The 19,128-nt window shown below is 44.9% G+C and overlaps 1 protein-coding gene across 5 annotated transcripts in view; it reads left to right on the top strand.

Moving 5' to 3' along the window:
- The first annotated feature begins 5,395 nt into the window (after positions 1-5,395).
- The window catches only part of CAPRIN1 (cell cycle associated protein 1), a 35,884-nt gene continuing 22,151 nt past the window's right edge, over positions 5,396-19,128 (top strand). For 3 of the 5 annotated variants that reach the window (XM_035116589.2, XM_035116596.2, XM_035116606.2), the window contains exons 1-2: positions 5,396-5,596; positions 6,101-6,347. In XM_035116589.2, coding sequence (XP_034972480.2) covers positions 6,108-6,347 — 240 coding nt within the window. In that variant the 5' untranslated portion in view covers positions 5,396-5,596; positions 6,101-6,107. Of the gene's footprint in view, positions 5,597-5,754; positions 5,878-6,100; positions 6,348-19,128 lie in introns of those variants that run through there. The other 2 variants (XM_035116571.2, XM_035116580.2) reach the window with 2 other exon arrangements.

Here is a 19,128-nt window from a genome sequence, read left to right as displayed (position 1 = left end):
AGTCAGTATAAACAAAGGCACAAGACCTAGACTTCAATGTGTTATGTTCTCATCTGAGTGCACAAGGATTTACACATGTCAACATTAATTATTTTGTTACAATGGGAAAGTTGGTGGCATTTTAAGCTGATACTGCAAGGAAGGTGCTGGCAAGTGTGCCAACTACATGTCTTTTCATTCATCACAGGTTACTTTCCCACTTGACACAATCACTGTCAAAGGTATGAATTGCTTGCACCTCAAATACACCATTATCACAACACTTTGGTGTAGATTGCATGTGTAAAAATGGATCCAAGAACTGGTATCCAGGGCAAATCCTTGTAATACCGTATTAGGTTTTTGCAGTAAGTAGCTTGCCTTTTCTTTCGAGAAATGTGGCAACAAAACTTTTAAATAAAGCATTTTAAAACTAAAAAAACCCTTCCTTGTTAAGATAATTTGTAATGTTTGGCCATCCGGAATGTGAATAATTAAATGTCTGGAATAAAAAAATTGCTTGGAATAATAAAAAGTGCAATTTCTGTTGGAATAAAACAATAATAGAATGGTCTGGAAAGGTGTGTTCCTGAGAACAGCAGCAAATTCTTAGCATGTCCAAAATAAATAAATAATAATAATATTAATAATAATAATAATATTTATACCCCACCCATCTGGCCGCCCCCCCCGCCACTCTGGGCGGCTTCCAACACACATTAAAATACATTAAAATATCATAGATTATAAACTTCCCTAAACAGGGCTGCCTTTAGGTATTTTCTAAATGTCAGGTAGTTGTTTATCTCTCTGACCTCTGATGGGAGGGTGCCACTACCGAGAAGGCCCTCTGCCTGGTTCCCTGTAGCTTTGCTTCTCACAGTGAGGGAACTGTCAGAAGGCCCTCAGCGCTGGATCTCAGTGTCCGGGCTGAACGATGGGGGTGGAGACGCTCCTTCAGGTATACAGGACCGAGGCCGTTTGGGGTTTTAAAGGTCATCTTAACTAAGTTTTCATAATAAAATTACATTCAAGTTTCATCCTCTGAGGATTAAAAGCTTGACAGTTTTGTAAATAAGAATTATAATTAGGCCCTGTATGTTAAAACATTAATGCACCAGCAAGCAAAAGCAATAAAATATTCAAGGGCAATCCATTGAGAAAGATATAGAGGCACACATGGTAAAGTAATCAAGGAACTAGGAAGCTTAATCTCACGGTCGGATACTATATAAGGCTGAAGTTGGTTCCTAGTTTTCATTTCATTGATTTGAAGTGGCCAAATCTTGAACAGCTACATAAACAGCTTAACTCAGTCCCAAGTCATGTTTCTTTTATTTAATGTATTTATTGAGAGCTACAGTTATTTGCATGTATGAAACAAAAACAACAAATAAAATTAAAACTCTGAAAAGGCCCAATGCTACAATGGCATGAACTAACATATTATTCTCTATCACTATGGCTGTAAAATAGAAGACAATCACTGTAACCACGTTTATCAAACTGAGGGACTTAAAGCATCATGAGCAACATTAACTAATTATAATTTCAAAGACACTTGTATAATTAATTGTCTTTCTAAATTGTTGCAAATTGGGCTGGAGGTGTCCTTGTAGTGTCAAGTCTTTATGAAAAATAAAACTACTCCATTCTGACCCCCCCACCCCCAAAAGGGCCTGTTTTGTTTGTTTGTTGATGATGCAGATTTGATCCCTAAATTCTTCTGCAATGCCATTTTGCAAAGTTTATTGTACCAGAGATCCATAGAGTCCTATTGCTCACAAGACTGGCAGCAGCTAACAAATTTATTTAAGTCCTAAAATAGGGTACTATGTTTCCCAATGTAACTCAGACAGTTGAAGCAACATTAATTTTGGTGTTTTAAGAACTATTTCCCAAGTTACATTTATTTCCTTGAGTACATCATCCACAATCTCACTACTTGTGGGTACTCCCCATTGACCACAAGCCCTCTAACAGCCAGGAGACATTGACAGGCATGCCAGGTACAACCTCACTGGAGTATAATGTTTTAAATTCATCTTCTCTCATGTATGCAGAAACAGATATAAGTAGCTTCACCTTCCAGGTGCTATTCCATTAACTTGGTAAAATCTCCTCCCCCAAAGCACCCTAAAACTAGCCATTTCTCCAGTTGTATCTTCTGTTCATGCAGAGTATAACTTTAAACCAAACTCATCTGCCACGCCCCAAATCAAGGCCTCAAAGCTTACTCCTTAAAACCCCATCGGAAAGAAAATAACTGATCTGATGGACAGTAAGGCCAATTTGGCCAATTTATCTCCGAACTGTTCTTTCATAAGTTGACAGATATTGACAGTGATATAGCTAGCACACATAACTAACACTTTGTGGAAAGTTTACCTTTTTAACATAGCTATTCTGCCTAAAAGGGACAACTATAAGCTTCTTCAAGCTTTACTTTCCTAATTCTTTTGAGCACCGGGTATAGTTGATGACAGGTGGCTAGAATGGTGCTGCTTTTCCACCAGTGTAAAGCACTACCAGTACTGGTTTTGTGGGGATTCTGCTACAGCAGCTAGACCAACCTAGACCTGGTATACCAAAAAAGACAAAATAAACCTAATCCCCACTCAAGCTCCACTGACTCCAGCCAGGGTTAGAACTGTTTTGCTATAGGTGTTTAAGGCTTATAAACCTCTGCACCTCATCATAAGCTTTGAGTCATCCCAAATCACATAGCAGTATCTGGGGAAACTGTACTCTTTAGGACACTCTAGGACTATTTCTGGCCTAAGCACTGGTTTCACACAACACACTGTGGAATAAGCAGCTACAGGTGTTACAGTGAAAAAGGTCTGGCCACCTGACTTACATACTTGTGCAATCATGCCCCCTACAGGAACATCCCCAATGAGATTTCTGCACACTGTATTCAGCCCAATGCAGTGGCATAGTGTGGGTTGCTGACACCTGGGGCCAGGCAAGTGTTGCACCCCTCTGGTGGACTGGGCAGTTTTTCTTGGGTGCACGGGGGGGGGGGCGCATGCAGAGGGTGGATGGAGCCTGCCTCCAACAGGCTCCTCAACTGCTGCCTCCATCCACATGCTTACTAGACGCGCCTCAGCTGCTAGGGCTCTGTGCCTGTCATGGGGGCACATGATTGCGCCCCCTCAAAAATGTGCATCCAGGGCAATAGCCCCCCTGGCCCAATGCTCTGTGAAACATGCTTTCAAATGTGATGCCTTCCTTGCAATCATGGCTAATAAATCTTTGACTAAAAAAACTGGGGGTTTAATATACATTTCTGGGTTGTTGTTGTTTTTTAAAAAATCTTAATCAAATGTATATGATCCAAGCGAAATCTGGAGAAACTGCTTGCTTGCCTCATAATGGGAAAATGTGGAAATATTTCTTGACTCCTAAAGCCTGACAAGATTTTAGGAATCTTACCTAATTCCAATGCCCTCAGAGCACATTACATACTTTTAATTTAAGTATATGGTATTTGAGAAGAGTACATGCTGAGGATGTCTGGTTTCAACTATGTACTGTACCTTCTAATGTAAATGGAGGAGAGGCCTGTTCCAAGAGTCTTGTTAGTTCAAAATTTGCATAGTTAGCACACATTGCTTGAACACACACATAAAAGCCCATCTACTGCAATTGTTAGAAATAACTTTTGATTGTGAGGAAGGCAGACTATTGCACCCTGCATTTTTTTGTATTTGAGTTGTCTCACAAAATCTTTAAAGCATTGCTTCCTTGCAAACAGCTGCTTTCTACAGTTTCAACTCTCTTCTTCCCTTGCTTCTATACTTGTCACAGCTCTTGGAACATCACTGTAGAACTGCTTCACAACTGCAGAAAAGATATCTATGTAATTTACAATTAAAAAGTAGAAGAACAAAACAACCTGTACGTTTGCAAACTTGCATTCACGATGTTTGGAACAATGGTGCCCTGACGTGGATAAAGAACCAGCAAGTTCTCTCAAATGGGTGTTGCTACAGTTTTAAGTTTGAGAGGTGGAATACAGTATACAGTATTTTGTGGCTGGCCCAAGAGTAGCAGATATTTAGTCAGAGCTCTCCTGACCTGCCAGTGTATCAAACCTATTTCTTGCTTTCTCAATGGACTTATTATTTAAGATCAAGGGATGTCAAAGCAACTCTAGGGAAACACAGCTATTGTGTTTGCCTGTGCAGGCTGCAACCTGAATAGCAGGGTGTGTTATCACAGTATGGGTGCAGTTCCTTCACTGCACATGACTTAAAAATCCTGGTCATTTTCCTGCCTAGAAGGCATATTTTTATTCATTTTTTTAACTACTTGACCTGAACACAACTTCTTGGGAAAAACTTTTGGGCCCTTCTCTATGGATTTGGTGACTACACCTAGTTGCAACAGGCCACCAAAAAGAATACTTCTATAAAGCCTTTTGTAAAACAAATGATTATTCACCATCACTTTAGATAATTTCCCTGCAATATGATTTATTTATTTCATCATTTACCAAAAACATGTGTACCAGCTCCCAAATATTCAGAATTTGAAACCTTGAATAGGCACCTCCGCCTGGTAGCATCATCACCCCACCCCACCTCCGACCTAAATCATGCTGGTTTTACTAATACGTTAACCATCCCTTCTCCAAAGTCCAGAGCAATGTTTTTGGGGAAAAACCCCAACAACAACCCTATAAATAAGGGTTTTACTAAGGCAGCCACTTACCCAGGTTACATAAATTTAAGTCCAGTTACCATGACCGTACCTATGTTGAAAATTCAACACCGCTACAGATCTCCCAGTACACTTAATTACTGTTCCGAAATGGGTGCCATATTGTTGCCCAGAAGACCACGGAGGCTTAGTCGCTTTCCAAGAAGCAACCCACAAAAACCCTTGCAAAACAGTCGCCAAGTAAATACCTGGTGAGCAGCTGCTGCCCAGCCAAAGTGACAGAAATCAGCATCTTATTGATTTTTAATGACGCGTGTCTAAACCTGGAGATTCCCCTTCACGAGGGAAAGCAGCGCTTTCAGAGAGGCCCGCCTCCCCGCCATCTAAGGGCTCGGACGTACCACGCCAAAAAAAGAGAGCAGATTCGCCGCCCAGCCCGGCCGGGAACTCCGCCCCGCGGCCTTTCAAGGCGAGGGCAAGCGTCTATCTCCGCCTCACCATTGTGCTCCTCCGCTTAGGTGGCCTTGCGCCTGAAAGACCGGCGTCATAATATTCAGGCTCTCGCGAAGGCACACTCGGGAGACGGGCGTGAGCTGCTTTACCCGCTTGCCGATCAGGCGCTCTGCGGAGGCAGCCCTAACGGATGAGGACCCCGCTCCCTCCCTCCGCCCTGTCGCTCGCCCCCTTTTTTGCTCCGCCCCGCCCCTCGCGTGCGCGTGCGCTCTTCGCCTTCCCTCCCTCCTCTTTCTCTTTCCCCTCCGTATCTCGGCGCAGAGGTAACAAGGAGGAACGGTGCAAGTGACGGGGCTGGAGTGGGCAGAGGCGCTCGTCCCCCTCCCCCCCGCGCGCACAGACACACACATTGGGCCGTCCCCTTATTGCCCTCCCGCGCGCCCTAGGGATACTCCTTTCCATTCTCTCACACACGTGCGCGCGCACCAAACACACGGTGAGGAAGCGGGAGTGAGGAGTGAAAGGGGGGACGGACGGACGGGAGTGCGTGGGGGGGGGCGGGCGCTGTCGGAGAAAGGATTGAGATAAAGGAGGGGTGGCTCCTCAAAGACTGTTGGGCGGGAGGATGGGAGAACGGCGCTGCGGGTAGGCCACCGGTCACGTGGGCGGTGCCGAGCACGCGCCCGCGCGAAGGGCTGCCTTTCTTTTTTTCCCTCCCTTCCGCTGACGGACCTTACAAGTCAGGTTGCCTTAGAATCGCTGGGCGCGCGCCGACAGGTGCGGTCTGATTCGCGCGTTCGAGAAAAGAGGGTGGGGAGATAAAAAAAAAACAGAATAAAAGGATTCCCGGCAGGAGGCGTTCCCTTTCTCCCCTCCCCTCGCGCGCCGTGTCCCCTCTGGCGCCCCGTCAGTTCGCCCCCTTCCCTTCGGCTGGCTCTCGCGCTCTCTCTCCCCCTCCCTCCCCTTCGAATCCCGTAACGCCGCGCTCTTCTCTCCTCAGTTAAGCGATGCCCTCGGCCACCAGCAGCGCGATGGCGAGCAGCGGCAGCAACAGCAGCGGCGGCAAAACGGGAAACGAGGCGGCGGCGCCTCCGGCAACGGCAGCCGCGGCAACTGTAACTGCTGGGGCGGCTCCATCCCAAGCGGCGTCGGCTCCGGGCGGCAGCACGAGTTCAGTGCAGACCGAGGCCATGAAGCAGATTCTGGGCGTCATTGACAAGAAGTTGCGCAACCTGGAGAAGAAAAAGGTGCGGAGGCGCAAATCCCCCCATCTCCCCCCCCCCACCAGCCGATGCCGCTATCCTACCTTGTGGGGCCGGGCGGGAGGCGTAGACGTATATCGCCGTGCCTGCCTTCGGGGCCCTGCCGGCTTACCCCGCCAATTGTTTCCGCGGCCTAGGGGAGGCGGCGCGGCCTTCTCCCTTTGTTCTTTTTTCCGCCCCGAACGGGACGCATTTTGGGGCCGTTGGAGCCGGGGACTTAGCTCCCCTCCCAATCCACCCCCCACCCTCTCCTTGCTTCACGCCCGAAGTGAGGCATTTAAGGCTCGGTGGCGGCCGAACTACGAGCGACCCTCTTTCTCCTCTTTACTCTTCCCGCCTCTACCCCCCCCCCCGGTGCACATGGAGCCGGCCAGGACCCAACATGGCGGCGGCGAGAGGCAGCGGTTCTTCCCAGAGAGGGAGGCTCATTGTGTGAGCGACGGCGGGTGCTGCACAAAGGCCCGGCAGGCTTACTTCCTGCCAGAGACGCGCAATCTCCGCTCTCTCTGTGTGTGTGTCTGTGCGCGCAATACCCCATCTCCCCCCCCCGCCCTCCCATTTTAGTTACTATTTCCATAATGTCGAAGCGGAGTAGTAGACGCCAGATGAAAATATGACCTCGCTGCCCCGTTGAAGATGGGTGCGCCCTGGTTAACGGCGACGTTAAAGGGCTTCGGCGTTTATGAAACGCCTCAGGCGGCTTGGCTGCTGCTGCGGCCCTGAGTGACGAGAGCTCAGGCTTCTTTGTTGGGAAGGGTGTCTGTCGCAAAGTCTGGGCCAGGAAGGGAAATCAGCCTCGTGGGCAGCATTTTTAAATTATTGCCACCTAAGTTGCCCTATGCTCTTTGTCAAAATTGCCTTTGCACCTGAGCCTGGGGGCACAGTGAGACTTCCTCTCAAGTCACCATGCATTTATTCAAGCTGCACTTTAGAATTCAGCTTTTTGGGGAATGTATGATTGGAAGCTGAGACTACACTGCTGGAATAACCCATTCTAGTGAAAAGTTAGCCTCTTCCTTGCATAAAACTGATACATTGTATGGGTTTATAAAAATACTGGCACTAGTCCAGTTCATCTGCATGTTCAGTGGAACTTATGTGGCATGCCACTTCTAAAGCACCAATGAGTTTGAGAAGCTAGTTGTGATGGAGATGTGATAAAAGTTCCACTGGCTGCATAGGAGTCTTAAGGACACTAAGCTCTTTGTATCACATTAACTTGGTTAATATTAATTAATTAATTTAAAGAATGTTTATCCAGCTCTTTAGTAAAAAGAAGAAGAAAAGAAGCCGCCTTCCAGGGCTGCTTCCAAAAGTCCCTAGGCGTACGATGTAAAACATCACACAAAAGGGATTGAGAGGGAGGAGGAAGAAATAAAACAATTTCTTAAGAGTTATTGTAATGACCAGCTGGCATGGAAAGATCAAGTGTTTAAAGGAGACCAAAATTATCAATGGGCGGGAGGAATTCCCTTCTGAGGAAGGTTAAGATTTATTCCTTGTTGAGGGGGGGGGGAGTTTAGAAAAAAAACAACTAAAAAGGGACATTATGGATGAATAGAATTGTCCATGGGGTGGAGAAAGCAGACAGGAAATATCTCGTTTTCTCATAGTGTTGGAACTTTGGGTAATCAAGTGGAGGTGATTTTTAGAGGGTTCAGCACAGAGTATGGAGTTTGCCACCACAAAGGATGTAGTGAGAGCTGTTTTCATGTGAAAACCAAAAATGCTGCCTAGATACCGGTAGGTCTTTGGCCTTATCTAGTAGGGCTCATGTATATTAAACCTGTTTGACTTTGTTTACTTGGGAGTAATTACTGAGTTTAGCAGAGTTTACTTCCAAGTAAAGGTGCATGGGAGTGCACCATTGGGTTAAATACAGTGGTACCTCGACTTATAAACGACTCGACAACCGAATTTTTCGACGTACGAATGGGGCAAATGGTAGCGTGCTTACGAATGTCTCGACATCTGAAAGGAAACCGCAGCGGTTTTAGATAGGGATTTTTCGACTTACGAATTTTTAGATAGGGTTGCTTGGACTTACGAATTTTTCCGTTTTCAGTGCATTCCTATGGGAACTCGTGTTTCCAATACCGCTTTTCGACTTACAAATTTTTCGACCCATGAAGGTGCCTTCGGAACGGATTAAATTCGTAAGTCGAGGCACCACTGTAGTATATATGTTGAACCCAGAATTAAACTTTGAAGTGCAAATCTTTCAAATGAAAATAATTCAGAACCCCATGTACAAACATCACATTTCAGGCTTAGGAACTTTTCTCTATTGACTTTTAGGAAGCTCCACATTTATTTTGGTTTCTATATTCCATTTTTCACTGAGAAAGACCACAAAATGGCATTGAATGTCCAGTACCAAAATTACCAACACATTGTTATAAGCAACACAAGTAGTTAAAAGCGGAAGTAATAAACACAAACAAAATGTCCTAAAAACTCAAGACATAATAGAAATGCACAGAATCAGGCAACAATTAAAATATAAAGACTTGTAGATAAGAGCATTTAAACAGAGCCAACACAGGACTGGGAAAGCTCAATAAAAGTTTAGGTGTCTGCCATTAGGACAAGAGAGTTCATTAACTGAGACTCAACTATCATAAAAGCCCTTTCTTTCATACTTGAACAACAGTGAATACGTGCTGGAAGTTGGGTGGGAACAACAAACAATCCCTTGCTGAACTCAAGGCCAAGGCAGGTCCCAAGTAGCTCAGGGCTTTACATGTCAGTGGCTGCCTCTTAAATGAGGCCTAGTGAGGCCTCTTAAATGAGGCTGCCAGTGCAGATTCTGCAAGATACTATGTGACGCTGCATCAAAATTCAAGCTGGCACTCTAGAAGTAGCATTCTGTACCAGCTTCAGTTTCCAGACCATCCTCAGGGTCTGGCTGGAAAGTTACTAGAACTGCAAAACTGGCCAAGCTATTCTGGTCTAGGGAAGGCTGTAACTGGTGACCTGTAATCGGGAAAAGGTCTTCCTACCCCTAGATGCCATTTGGGTTTCTAGTGACAAATATTGATCAAGAAACATCCTTAAATGACACATGTTGGAGAGAAGTCAAACCTCTGTTTACACCTACCTCTGTTTGCGACCGCTTCGGTGAGCGACTGCCGTGGACCCGGAAGTGTTTACATCTGGGTTCCGCGGCGTCGGATGCGCAGACGCGATCTGCGCAGCTCACGCATGTGCAGAAGCGCTCTATCGGCGCTTCACGCACACGCAGAAGCGTGCCTTCAGGGAGCGACCACCTCCGTGGAACAGATTGCGGTCGCAAACCGAGGTACCACTATAGGTTAGATGGCCCAAAAAAGCCTATTACAACCTGGTATCTTCCAAATATTTTTGGACTGCAGCCCTCTCATCCAGTGTATTTCAGTTAGGGATAGGCATTGTAGGAGAAACAAACGTGTGACCATAACTCAAGATGAGAGGCTGGGTATGGTGCATTTCCCAAAACTGGGAGCAGAGGGAGGAACAATTGTTTGTATGATTCATTTATTATTTGTCCCTAGCTTTTAATATTTGGCCGAAATTTATGTAAACCATTCACAATTGGATTGTGGTGAGAGGACTGACCTGGTATGTATTATGGAAGACTGGGTACTTGTTATAGCACCAGGCCAGACTGAGGGGAGTGGGTGCTGCCATTATCCACATAAGTACCATCTCCTATACCAGAAAACCTCTTGACATTTGGGTGTGCTTAGAAGGTTTGCACCTGGTGTTATGCCAGAAAAAAGTTCGGCAGGATGGTGGCAATTCTCCCTAGCAAAGGTGGTGGGCCTGTTTGAATGGCCACCTTTGGAGACTGATGAAACCTGCTGGGTTCTTGACGCTCTGGGGGTTTTCTAGTAGAGAAATCTGCTGATCCTGTCAAATTTCTGGTCTTTTCTATAGATGTTGAAATAATATGGCTAGTTGGTTGATATAATTGGTCCTAAGCATCCTTTCTGGTGTTGCAGAGCCCAACTGGCTCCTTGGTATTCTGGAGAGCTACAGGCAATGAAACGAGCTGGACAAAAGACTAGAGCCCAGATGGTACAGGACATAGTCTGAAGCCCACCAACAGTGGTTAGTGAACATAATTGTGCCTACCATGTGGCAGCACAGATGGCAAAGAATGCATATTTCACAGCTTGCATTCCATCTAGTAGCTGTTTGGCAGAGCTATTTTAGGTGGTCCAGAGGTTGCTGACTCCCACTGTGGGGGAAGAACCTCTGGAGCATTCAGGGAGCTGCTGTGAGCAACTTGTTGCACTTGTAGTCAAAGTAGCCAATGCCAGAGACCATGATCTTTGTGGAACTGGTTTTAGTTTATGCAGACATATAAGGGCAAGGTGCTTCCACCTATACTCTCAACTATGTTCACAACTATGTGCCCTCTTGACCCCTGTTCCTAAATCTAACAGAGAGAGTTTGACTGATTGTGTTCAGGATTTGTTAATGCTTCTCTGTGTCAGAGTGTGGTTCCTGCTGATTTGAAAGATGTGGTGCAATGACCACTCTCAAGGAAATTGGCCCTGGACCTTTTTGTTTGGAATAACTACCTGCTTCTTGTAAATACCTCTTTTCTAGAAAGGTGGTGGAGAGAGTCCTAGTGGGGAAGCTGAAGGCATTCTTAGATGCCACAGATTATCTAGGCCAGTGGCTCCCAATCTTCCTCCATGAACCATTTGAAAATTGCTGATGTTCTTGACTGATCACTTAAATTTTCTGCCTCTTGTAGCATTGTATTGTGCTGTGCTAGATGTTTTGTGATTTTTAAATTTTATTACAGATACTGTACACTCCAAACCACTTGTACGATGCTTGGGAACCCTTGATCTACACTCATTTCAATCTGACTTTAGGCCTGGCCATAACACCAAGTCAGTCTCAGTCCTCCTTATGGATTACTTTTGTCAACAATGGGACAAGCAGAGTGCAGCTGTACTCCTGTTTCTTGATCTGCACAGCTTTTGATAACCTCCAGAGTGAGCATTGGGAGAGTGCTTTTCTGCTCTGGCACTTGCACTGTGGGGTGTTGCAGGGCTGTATTTTTAACCCCTGTGCTATTTAATATAGCCATGTTCAAATATATTAAAGGATGCCATATAGAGGAGGGAGAAATGGATTCGGAGCAATGGATTCAAACTACAAGAAAGAAGATTCCACCTAAACTTTAGAAAGAACTTCCTGACAGTAAGAACTGTTCGACAGTGGAATTTGCTACCAAGGAGTGTGGTGGCGTCTCCTTCTTTGGAGGTCTTTAAGCAGAAGCTTGACAGCCATCTGTCAGGAATACTTTGATGGTGTTTCCTGCTTGGCAGGGGGTTGGACTGGATGGCCCTTGTGGTCTCTTCCAACTCTATGATTCTATATCTCTAGAACTGTTGGGAGTGGTCATTAGGAGTTTTGTGGCAATATGTTATCAGTATGCTGATGACACTTAGCTCCATTGATCTGAAGCTGGAGAGGCTTTGCAGGCTTTGGACCAGTGCCTGGATGCAGTACTTGATATCCTTTATGAAAGTGCAGATTATAGATAAATAAATTATTATTATTATTTAAAAAAAACCCTGAGATGTATGAGGGAAATTAAGCTGAGCTTAAATCTGCCAACCTAGCAGTTCGAAAGCACGTCAAAATGCAAGTAGATAAATAGGAACCGCTACAGCGGGAAGGTAAACGGCGTTTCCATGTGCTGCTCTGGTTTGCCAGAAGCGGCTTTGTCATGCTGGCCACATGACCTGGAAGCTATACGCCGGCTCCCTCGGCCAATAATGCGAGATGAGCGCGCAACCCCAGAGTCGGTCATGACTGGACCTAATGGTCAGGGGTCCCTTTACCTAAATCCTGGCAAGACTGTGGATGAGTGGACCCCATGTCAAAGAAACTGGCCAATTGTCTGTTCTGGATGGGGTTGTATGCCCTAGCTTTGTCACTGGAGACATAGCCTTGGTGGCCAGGGGTGTGCTTTACCAGCTTTGGCTACCTGCTATTTCTCCAGTGCAGGTACAACCTGACAGCACATCTGCAGGTTGTGCTATAAGGGTACAGTACCTAGTCTGTTGGCTCATCCCGTGACTGCCCTAAGCCAAACCCATACATATTTTGTTAGCTTCCTTTGAGCAGCTTCTCCAGGCTAACCTCTAAATAGATAGTGGAAGGAAAGCACATGGAAGCTTGCCACCAAGGAACTCATGGAATACGTCTCATGTGCCAGCACTGTCACTAACACCTGTGTGCTAGCTCTGTGGATTGTGTCCATTATGTAAAAAAATGATACAGTATATACTCTAGCATTAGCTATAAATAGCACCTCAATTTAATACATGTGGGGATCAGCTAGGGCTACACAGAACCCTTTTTATAGCTTAAAATTTCATGATAAGTTATCTGACATTGAGGAAGGATAGGTGTGGGAACTGAATAAAATCCTTCCTCACCAAGCAGCAGGATTTTAGCAACATGGCTAGATCAGAGAGGGGAGCCACACACACTGCATTTGTTCACACAATCTTGCTGCTGTGTATGTAATGCTGCCCATCCCCTTAAAGCGGGGAAATGTTCTGCCATTTTCTAACATGGTTGTCGTGGATGTACTGATTTTAAATCGTTGCTAAATCTGGCTCCAAATATCATCATTAAGTAGGAAGGATTAACTTTTTTTTATCTGCTGGGTAATCAAATATGATCCACAATTATTGATTCAGATAATAAACACTTTGCAGGTTGCAAATATTTTATTTTATTTTTTAAATTTCTATGTTAAAATTGATAATTTCCCTTTCATTTAAATATGTTGCATTCATGCTAATAGAACTTAGAAGTAAGCACAGCAGTTTTCTTGTTTTCGGTGTCTAGGATTACATCGGTTCAAGTGAAAAGATTGTATTTGTTAAAGGTGTAAAAGTTAATGTGAAGGAAGCAGAAGGCTTTATTTGGAACAGAAAGTGAAAATAACTTCTTTTCAATGTTAAAGCTAGCTAAGGATGTTTAGGAGAACTATTTCACACAAAGTTAAACTGCACAGTGAAAAATGAAGGCAAGCTGTTTCCTATTGGAATATTATATCCACTCTTAAGGGGATTGTTGTGCCAGATAGCTTTTCATTTTTATTTTTTTAAAAATCAGTTGCTCAATGAAAAATATAAAAGTTAAATTGTAGTGATTGTTTAACTCTCTTGTCTATTTGGTGACTAGATGGTAGCATAAAATTGAAAATCGAGTATAATCGAGTATCTTTCAAGCTTCTGTTCATATCCATCTTTATGCCTGGATAACACTCATGTGATGTCCAATTAATTTGGTGCCTAAAACTAATATTCTTATGCTTGCTTTATTCTGTATATAAAATTGCTCCTTGGTAGTTACTTTGATAACTTAGCTTTGATTCCAGTTGAACTCTGGTTGAAAGGTTTGAGAGCAGTAAACAGTTGTATAGAGGCAACATTTTCAAGCTTTATATTGTGCATTTATAATGAATATTTGTACCCCCATCTTTCTATTAATTATACTAAAGATGGTAATAATAAATAATTAAAGACAATACTAATGCACTAGCAAAAATACAAGCAACTGGGATTAATAGAATATAGCAGCTGTAAGAGAAGAGCAGATAAAACATTAACAGTAGACACAGTGGCAAGAGCCTAAGACACATAATCTTACAAACCAAAGCCTGGGATAAGGGAGTGAAGTATCTGCTTTTGAAGGGAGAGAATGACACACTTTTGTTGCAGCAGAATGCCCTTTCTCATTTCTACAGCTTTCAAACTGGTGTGATTCAATGAAGCCTCTCTAGAAGATCTGAACAATGGGGGACAAGGACAGGCTATCCACCAAATATCCCTGTTCTAAGTTGTTTAGGACTGCAAAGGTTATGACCAGCTTTTCAAATTGTGCCTAGAAGTAACTTGGAAGCCAGTGTAGCTCAAGATGATCCCAGCTGTTGGATGAACCAGCTGTGCTTAAAAATCTGGCTGCTGCAGGCTGCACCAACTGAGGCTGTTGGACACTTTTCAGAAGCATGCCCGTGTAGAGTGCATTGCAATAGTAAATCTGGATATAATTTAAGGTGTGTGTCATTGGACACCTCTAGGAATGGGCACACCAGGTAAGATGGTTACGGCATGCCTGCCAACACCTGACATCTCAGCAAGCTGGATCAAGAAGCAAGCTGGATCAAGAAGTACCCCAGACTAGATACCTGAAACTTCAATGGGAGTGCAACTCCATGCAAATGGGATGAATTCCTATTGTAGATTGGCTTATCTATTGAACAGAAGCACCTCTGTCTTGTTTGGATTAAGGTTCAATTTGTTTATCCTAATCCACCTGTTACAGACATTAAACACTGGAATCAAATGGAAAGGAGAGAATTGGGTGTAATCAACTGTCAGGGCTGGAGTCAGCAACAAAACTGATAAATCACCTGAGGCCAGTGCAGTTAAATATCCAAGGAAACAAACCACAGCTCAGGCCTAGTGGTCTCAGCAACTCTTTCTAGGAGGTCTTGCCCTGATGGAAGTAGTTGTGAGGACTAAAGGCCCCCACCTTCCTAGTGTCTACTAAAATGCTGCCTCTCCAGGGTTTTTCCCATGAAGTATCAGGCTGCAAATATCAGGCTGTGTCTGTGCACAACCACCCTCTGCTCTTCCAGTTTCATTTCTCTGCAAGTTCTAGGAGACATGGGGAAGGGGAGCTGGTCACAGCAGGAGGGGGAGACTCCCTGGATTCTTCATCATTTTATTTGTATAGTTCCTAAAATTCTAAAAGTGGAGCAGCTAGGTGTACCTATAGGACACATAGAAGGAGCGTTAAATAAATCTAAGCTGTTTGTTTAAGAACAGCTTAGTTTATGAACAACACGGATTAAGAATGCTGCAAATCCAGAAGTAGGTGTTTTGGTTTGTGAACTTTGCCTTGGAAGCAGAACATGTTGAGTATGTTCCATTTGTAAATTGAGTCCCCTGCTGCTATGGGAAAGCACGCCTTGGTTTAAGAACACTTTGGTTTAAGAATGGCCTTCTGGAATGGATTAAGTTCGTAAACCAAGGTACCACTGTACTACATTACAGTGGAACCTTTGTTTCAAACTTAATCTGCTTCATAAGTCCATTTGACTCCCGAAATGTTCAAAAACCAAGGCACAGCTTCAAATTGGTGCAGGTGCCCTGGAAACAATAGCTGGCAGCCGCATTGGATGTTCAGCTTCTGAAAAACATTAAAAAACCAGAACACTTACTGCCAGGTTTTTGACATTCGGAAGTCGATTTGTTCGTCAACTAAGCTGTTCGAGAAACAAGGTTCCTCTGTACTAGGTTATTGGCCTCATACAGATGTAAAATGTTCACTTTACAACCATGACTATGGGGATCTTGCTGCAAGCCTGCATGCTTTCTTCAGTCTCTTCTGCAAATACTGCATTTGCTGTATACACATGTGGTGCAGCAAAACAGTCTACCTGCTCCGTACCGTGTTTCTCATATTATAAGTCATGTCTTATAATCTTTTTTTCTCAAGAAAATAAGCCCATGGCTTATTTTCGGGGGTGTCTTATTTTTTTTAAAAAAAAATTACAGTATGGTACCTCCCCTGTCCGGCGCCCGGAACTGGCTGCTGCTGCGCTGCTGGGCGCGTTGTCGGCGCTTCAGCAGGGCACGCTGCTGGGTCCTGCCGGGTCGGGGCTTCACGCGGCGCGCACTGAGGCTCTTGCTGCGTCCCGCCACCGGGTTGGGGCTTGGAGCAGCGCCAAGTGCCAACCCAGCGGCGGGACCGGCGGGACCTGCAGCGCGCGCGCGACAGGAAGAGGAGGGACCAGCGAGTGGCAGCCGCGGCGGCCAATGAAGGCTCGGCCGGGTGTTTTTTGTCGTTGTTGCTGTGTCCCGCTGCGTCCCTCTTCTTCCTGTCGCGGCTCGGCGCCCGGAACTGGCTGCTGCTGCGCGCGTTGTCGGCGCTTCAGCAGGGCACGCTGCTGGGTCCTGCCGGGTCGGGGCTCCACGCAGCGCGCGCTGAGGCTCTTGCCGGGTCTCGCCGCCGGGTCGGGGCTCGGAGCAGCGCGCGCTGCGGCTCTTGCTGTGTCCTGCCGCCGGGTCGGGGCTTGGAGCAGCACGCACTGCGGCTCTTGCCAGTCCCGCCGCCGGTTCAGTGCTTGGCGCGGTGCATGCTGCTGGACATTTTGGAGGGGCAGCAGCAGCCGGTTGCGGGCACTGACAGGCATCTTCCTCTTCCATGGCGCCATCCAGACCTGCTCCCACCACTACGGCTTATTTTTGGGGTATGTCTTATATTTCTTCAAGTCAGGAAAATCCTGCCATGGCTTATTTTGTAGGGATGACTTAAAATATGAGAAACACGGTACCTATCTACCCACCTACAAATTCATCCTGGCTTTAATCACAGTCTAGGCGTGAATGAGCACCAAGTACAGTTAATAGTGCAAACCAGGAGTGTCTTCATAAACAACAGGTTATGGTTATTGACAAATTTTCAGCTTGGATACCAAGAGCTATTGTAGCATGTCTAGTGAAAGTTAAGCATTTTTCTTTAAATGACAGGCCCTCCGTGCCAGATTGCCTTTGAAACTTTCTTCTGCTTCTAAATAGATTTGCCTTGTGGCATGTTGGGGTGTGTGTGTGTGGAGGAGAGATAGCTGTTGTTCAGAAAGCAGAAGTCCAAAATTTATTACATGTTCACTTCTCCTGGATTGCAGAAAGGCTGGACCTGGCATCTTGAGAACAATTAGTCTACAAAAAGCACTGACAAGTGAAGGCACATGGAACACTCATTTTTAGATTATTTGAATTAGTAATCTTGCTCATTAGTTCCCATGGACAATTGAAATTTATTGCCTGATACACTGTTTTTAACTACAATAATTTGCAGCAATGCAGAGAGGAAGTCCATTAATAAGAGGGAAATTCAGTGTTTTGTGAGTTCCTATGCAAGAGGTAGAAGTACAGTTGAGTGCCACAATGTATCACAGTTGTCATATTGCACAAGAAGCAGTGAATAAGGGCACACAAGTTGTTGTGTGTTAACCAGCAGACCATAAAGATACTGAGAACGAGCTTTTGCAAATTATTATACACAAGTCTGCACAGATTCATTCCTCTGAATTTTGAGTTACTTTTCTAACGAAGTGCTATTCTACTGAATCAGAAAACTGGGATCTGTGAGTGGAAGAGGCTTCTCATTAGTTAGGGTTGCCAAATGTCTGGACACATCTGAAATACTGAAGCCACAACTTTGGGCAAAACTAAAAAAAAAGCTCAGCACTAAAAATCTGTCTAGATTTTCACTTTTTGAAATATGGCAACCCTACATTAGTGAAAGGCTAACTTTGGATACAACACCGTTTTACCAAAATTTGAAGGAGTCACTCAGGACTAGTAAGGCCTCTTTGGATATTTCAAGAAAGAAGGTTAATAGTTGAAAATGTTTTGGAATGAGGATAAATATAACTGGCAGATTATTAAAAAGAACAAAACTTTGCTGACAACTTGATCTTCCAGAAGATGGAAGAACAGGCAAAAAGAAGAGCTATTCTAGAGCTGACCCTTGGCAACAGTGAGAAAATTCATGTATTTTGGTAGGTAGAACCTAGTTTAACTATATAAATATAAATGTAAACTGGGGATGTGTGTTCGTCTCCAATGTTCAATGAAACCCCGTTGACCGATGGTGTTCAAATTTTGACACAAAGTCAAATGTGACTACGAGAGCAAGCCCATTTTAAAGACATGTCACACCTGAGCCAGGTAAAACCCCAAAAACCACATGTTCCAGAACTCACAAATCAGACGAAAGTGCATGCTGGGAGCACAGGAGAGGTTGCAAAACAGCGCCCTCTAGCAACGGCTACACTGGTACTGCACCTAGGAAAACTTGAATGGGGCTTGTTGTTGTTGTTGTTTAGTCGTTTAGTCGTGTCCGACTCTTCGTGACCCCATGGACCATAGCACGCCAGGCACTCCTGTCTTCCACTGCCTCCCGCAGTTCGGTCAAACTCATGTCCGTAGCCTCGAGAACACTGTCCAACCATCTCGTCCTCTGTCGTCCCCTTCTCCTAGTGCCCTCAATCTTTCCCAACATCAGGGTCTTTTCCAAGGATTCTTCTCTTCTCATGAGGTGGCCAAAGTATTGGAGCCTCAGCTTCACGATCTGTCCTTCCAGGGAGCACTCAGGGCTGATTTCCTTAAGAATGGATAGGTTTGATCTTCTAGCAGTCCATGGGACTCTCAAGAGTCTCCTCCAGCACCATAATTCAAAAGCATCAATTCTTCGGCGATCAGCCTTCTTTATGGTCCAGCTCTCACTTCCATACATCACTACTGGGAAAACCATAGCTTTAACTATACGGACCTTTGTCGGCAAGGTGATGTCTCTGCTTTTTAAGATGCTGTCTAGGTTTGTCATTGCTTTTCTCCCAAGAAGCAGGCGTCTTTTAATTTCGTGACTGCTGTCACCATCTGCAGTGATCAAGGAGCCCAAGAAAGTAAAATCTCTCACTGCCTCCATTTCTTCCCCTTCTATTTGCCAGGAGGTGATGGGACCAGTGGCCATGATCTTGGTTTTTTTGATGTTGAGCTTCAGACCATATTTTGCGCTCTCCTCTTTCACCCTCATTAAAAGGTTCTTTAATTCCTCCTCACTTTCTGCCATCAAGGTTGTGTCATCTGCATATCTGAGGTTGTTGATATTTCTTCCGGCAATCTTAATTCCTGCTTGGGATTCATCTAGTCCAGCCTTTCGCATGATG

The sequence above is a fragment of the Zootoca vivipara genome, chromosome 1, assembly GCF_963506605.1.
Source record: "Zootoca vivipara chromosome 1, rZooViv1.1, whole genome shotgun sequence".
Lineage (NCBI taxonomy): Eukaryota > Metazoa > Chordata > Lepidosauria > Squamata > Lacertidae > Zootoca > Zootoca vivipara.
This window is presented reverse-complemented; position numbering and strand designations above follow the sequence as displayed.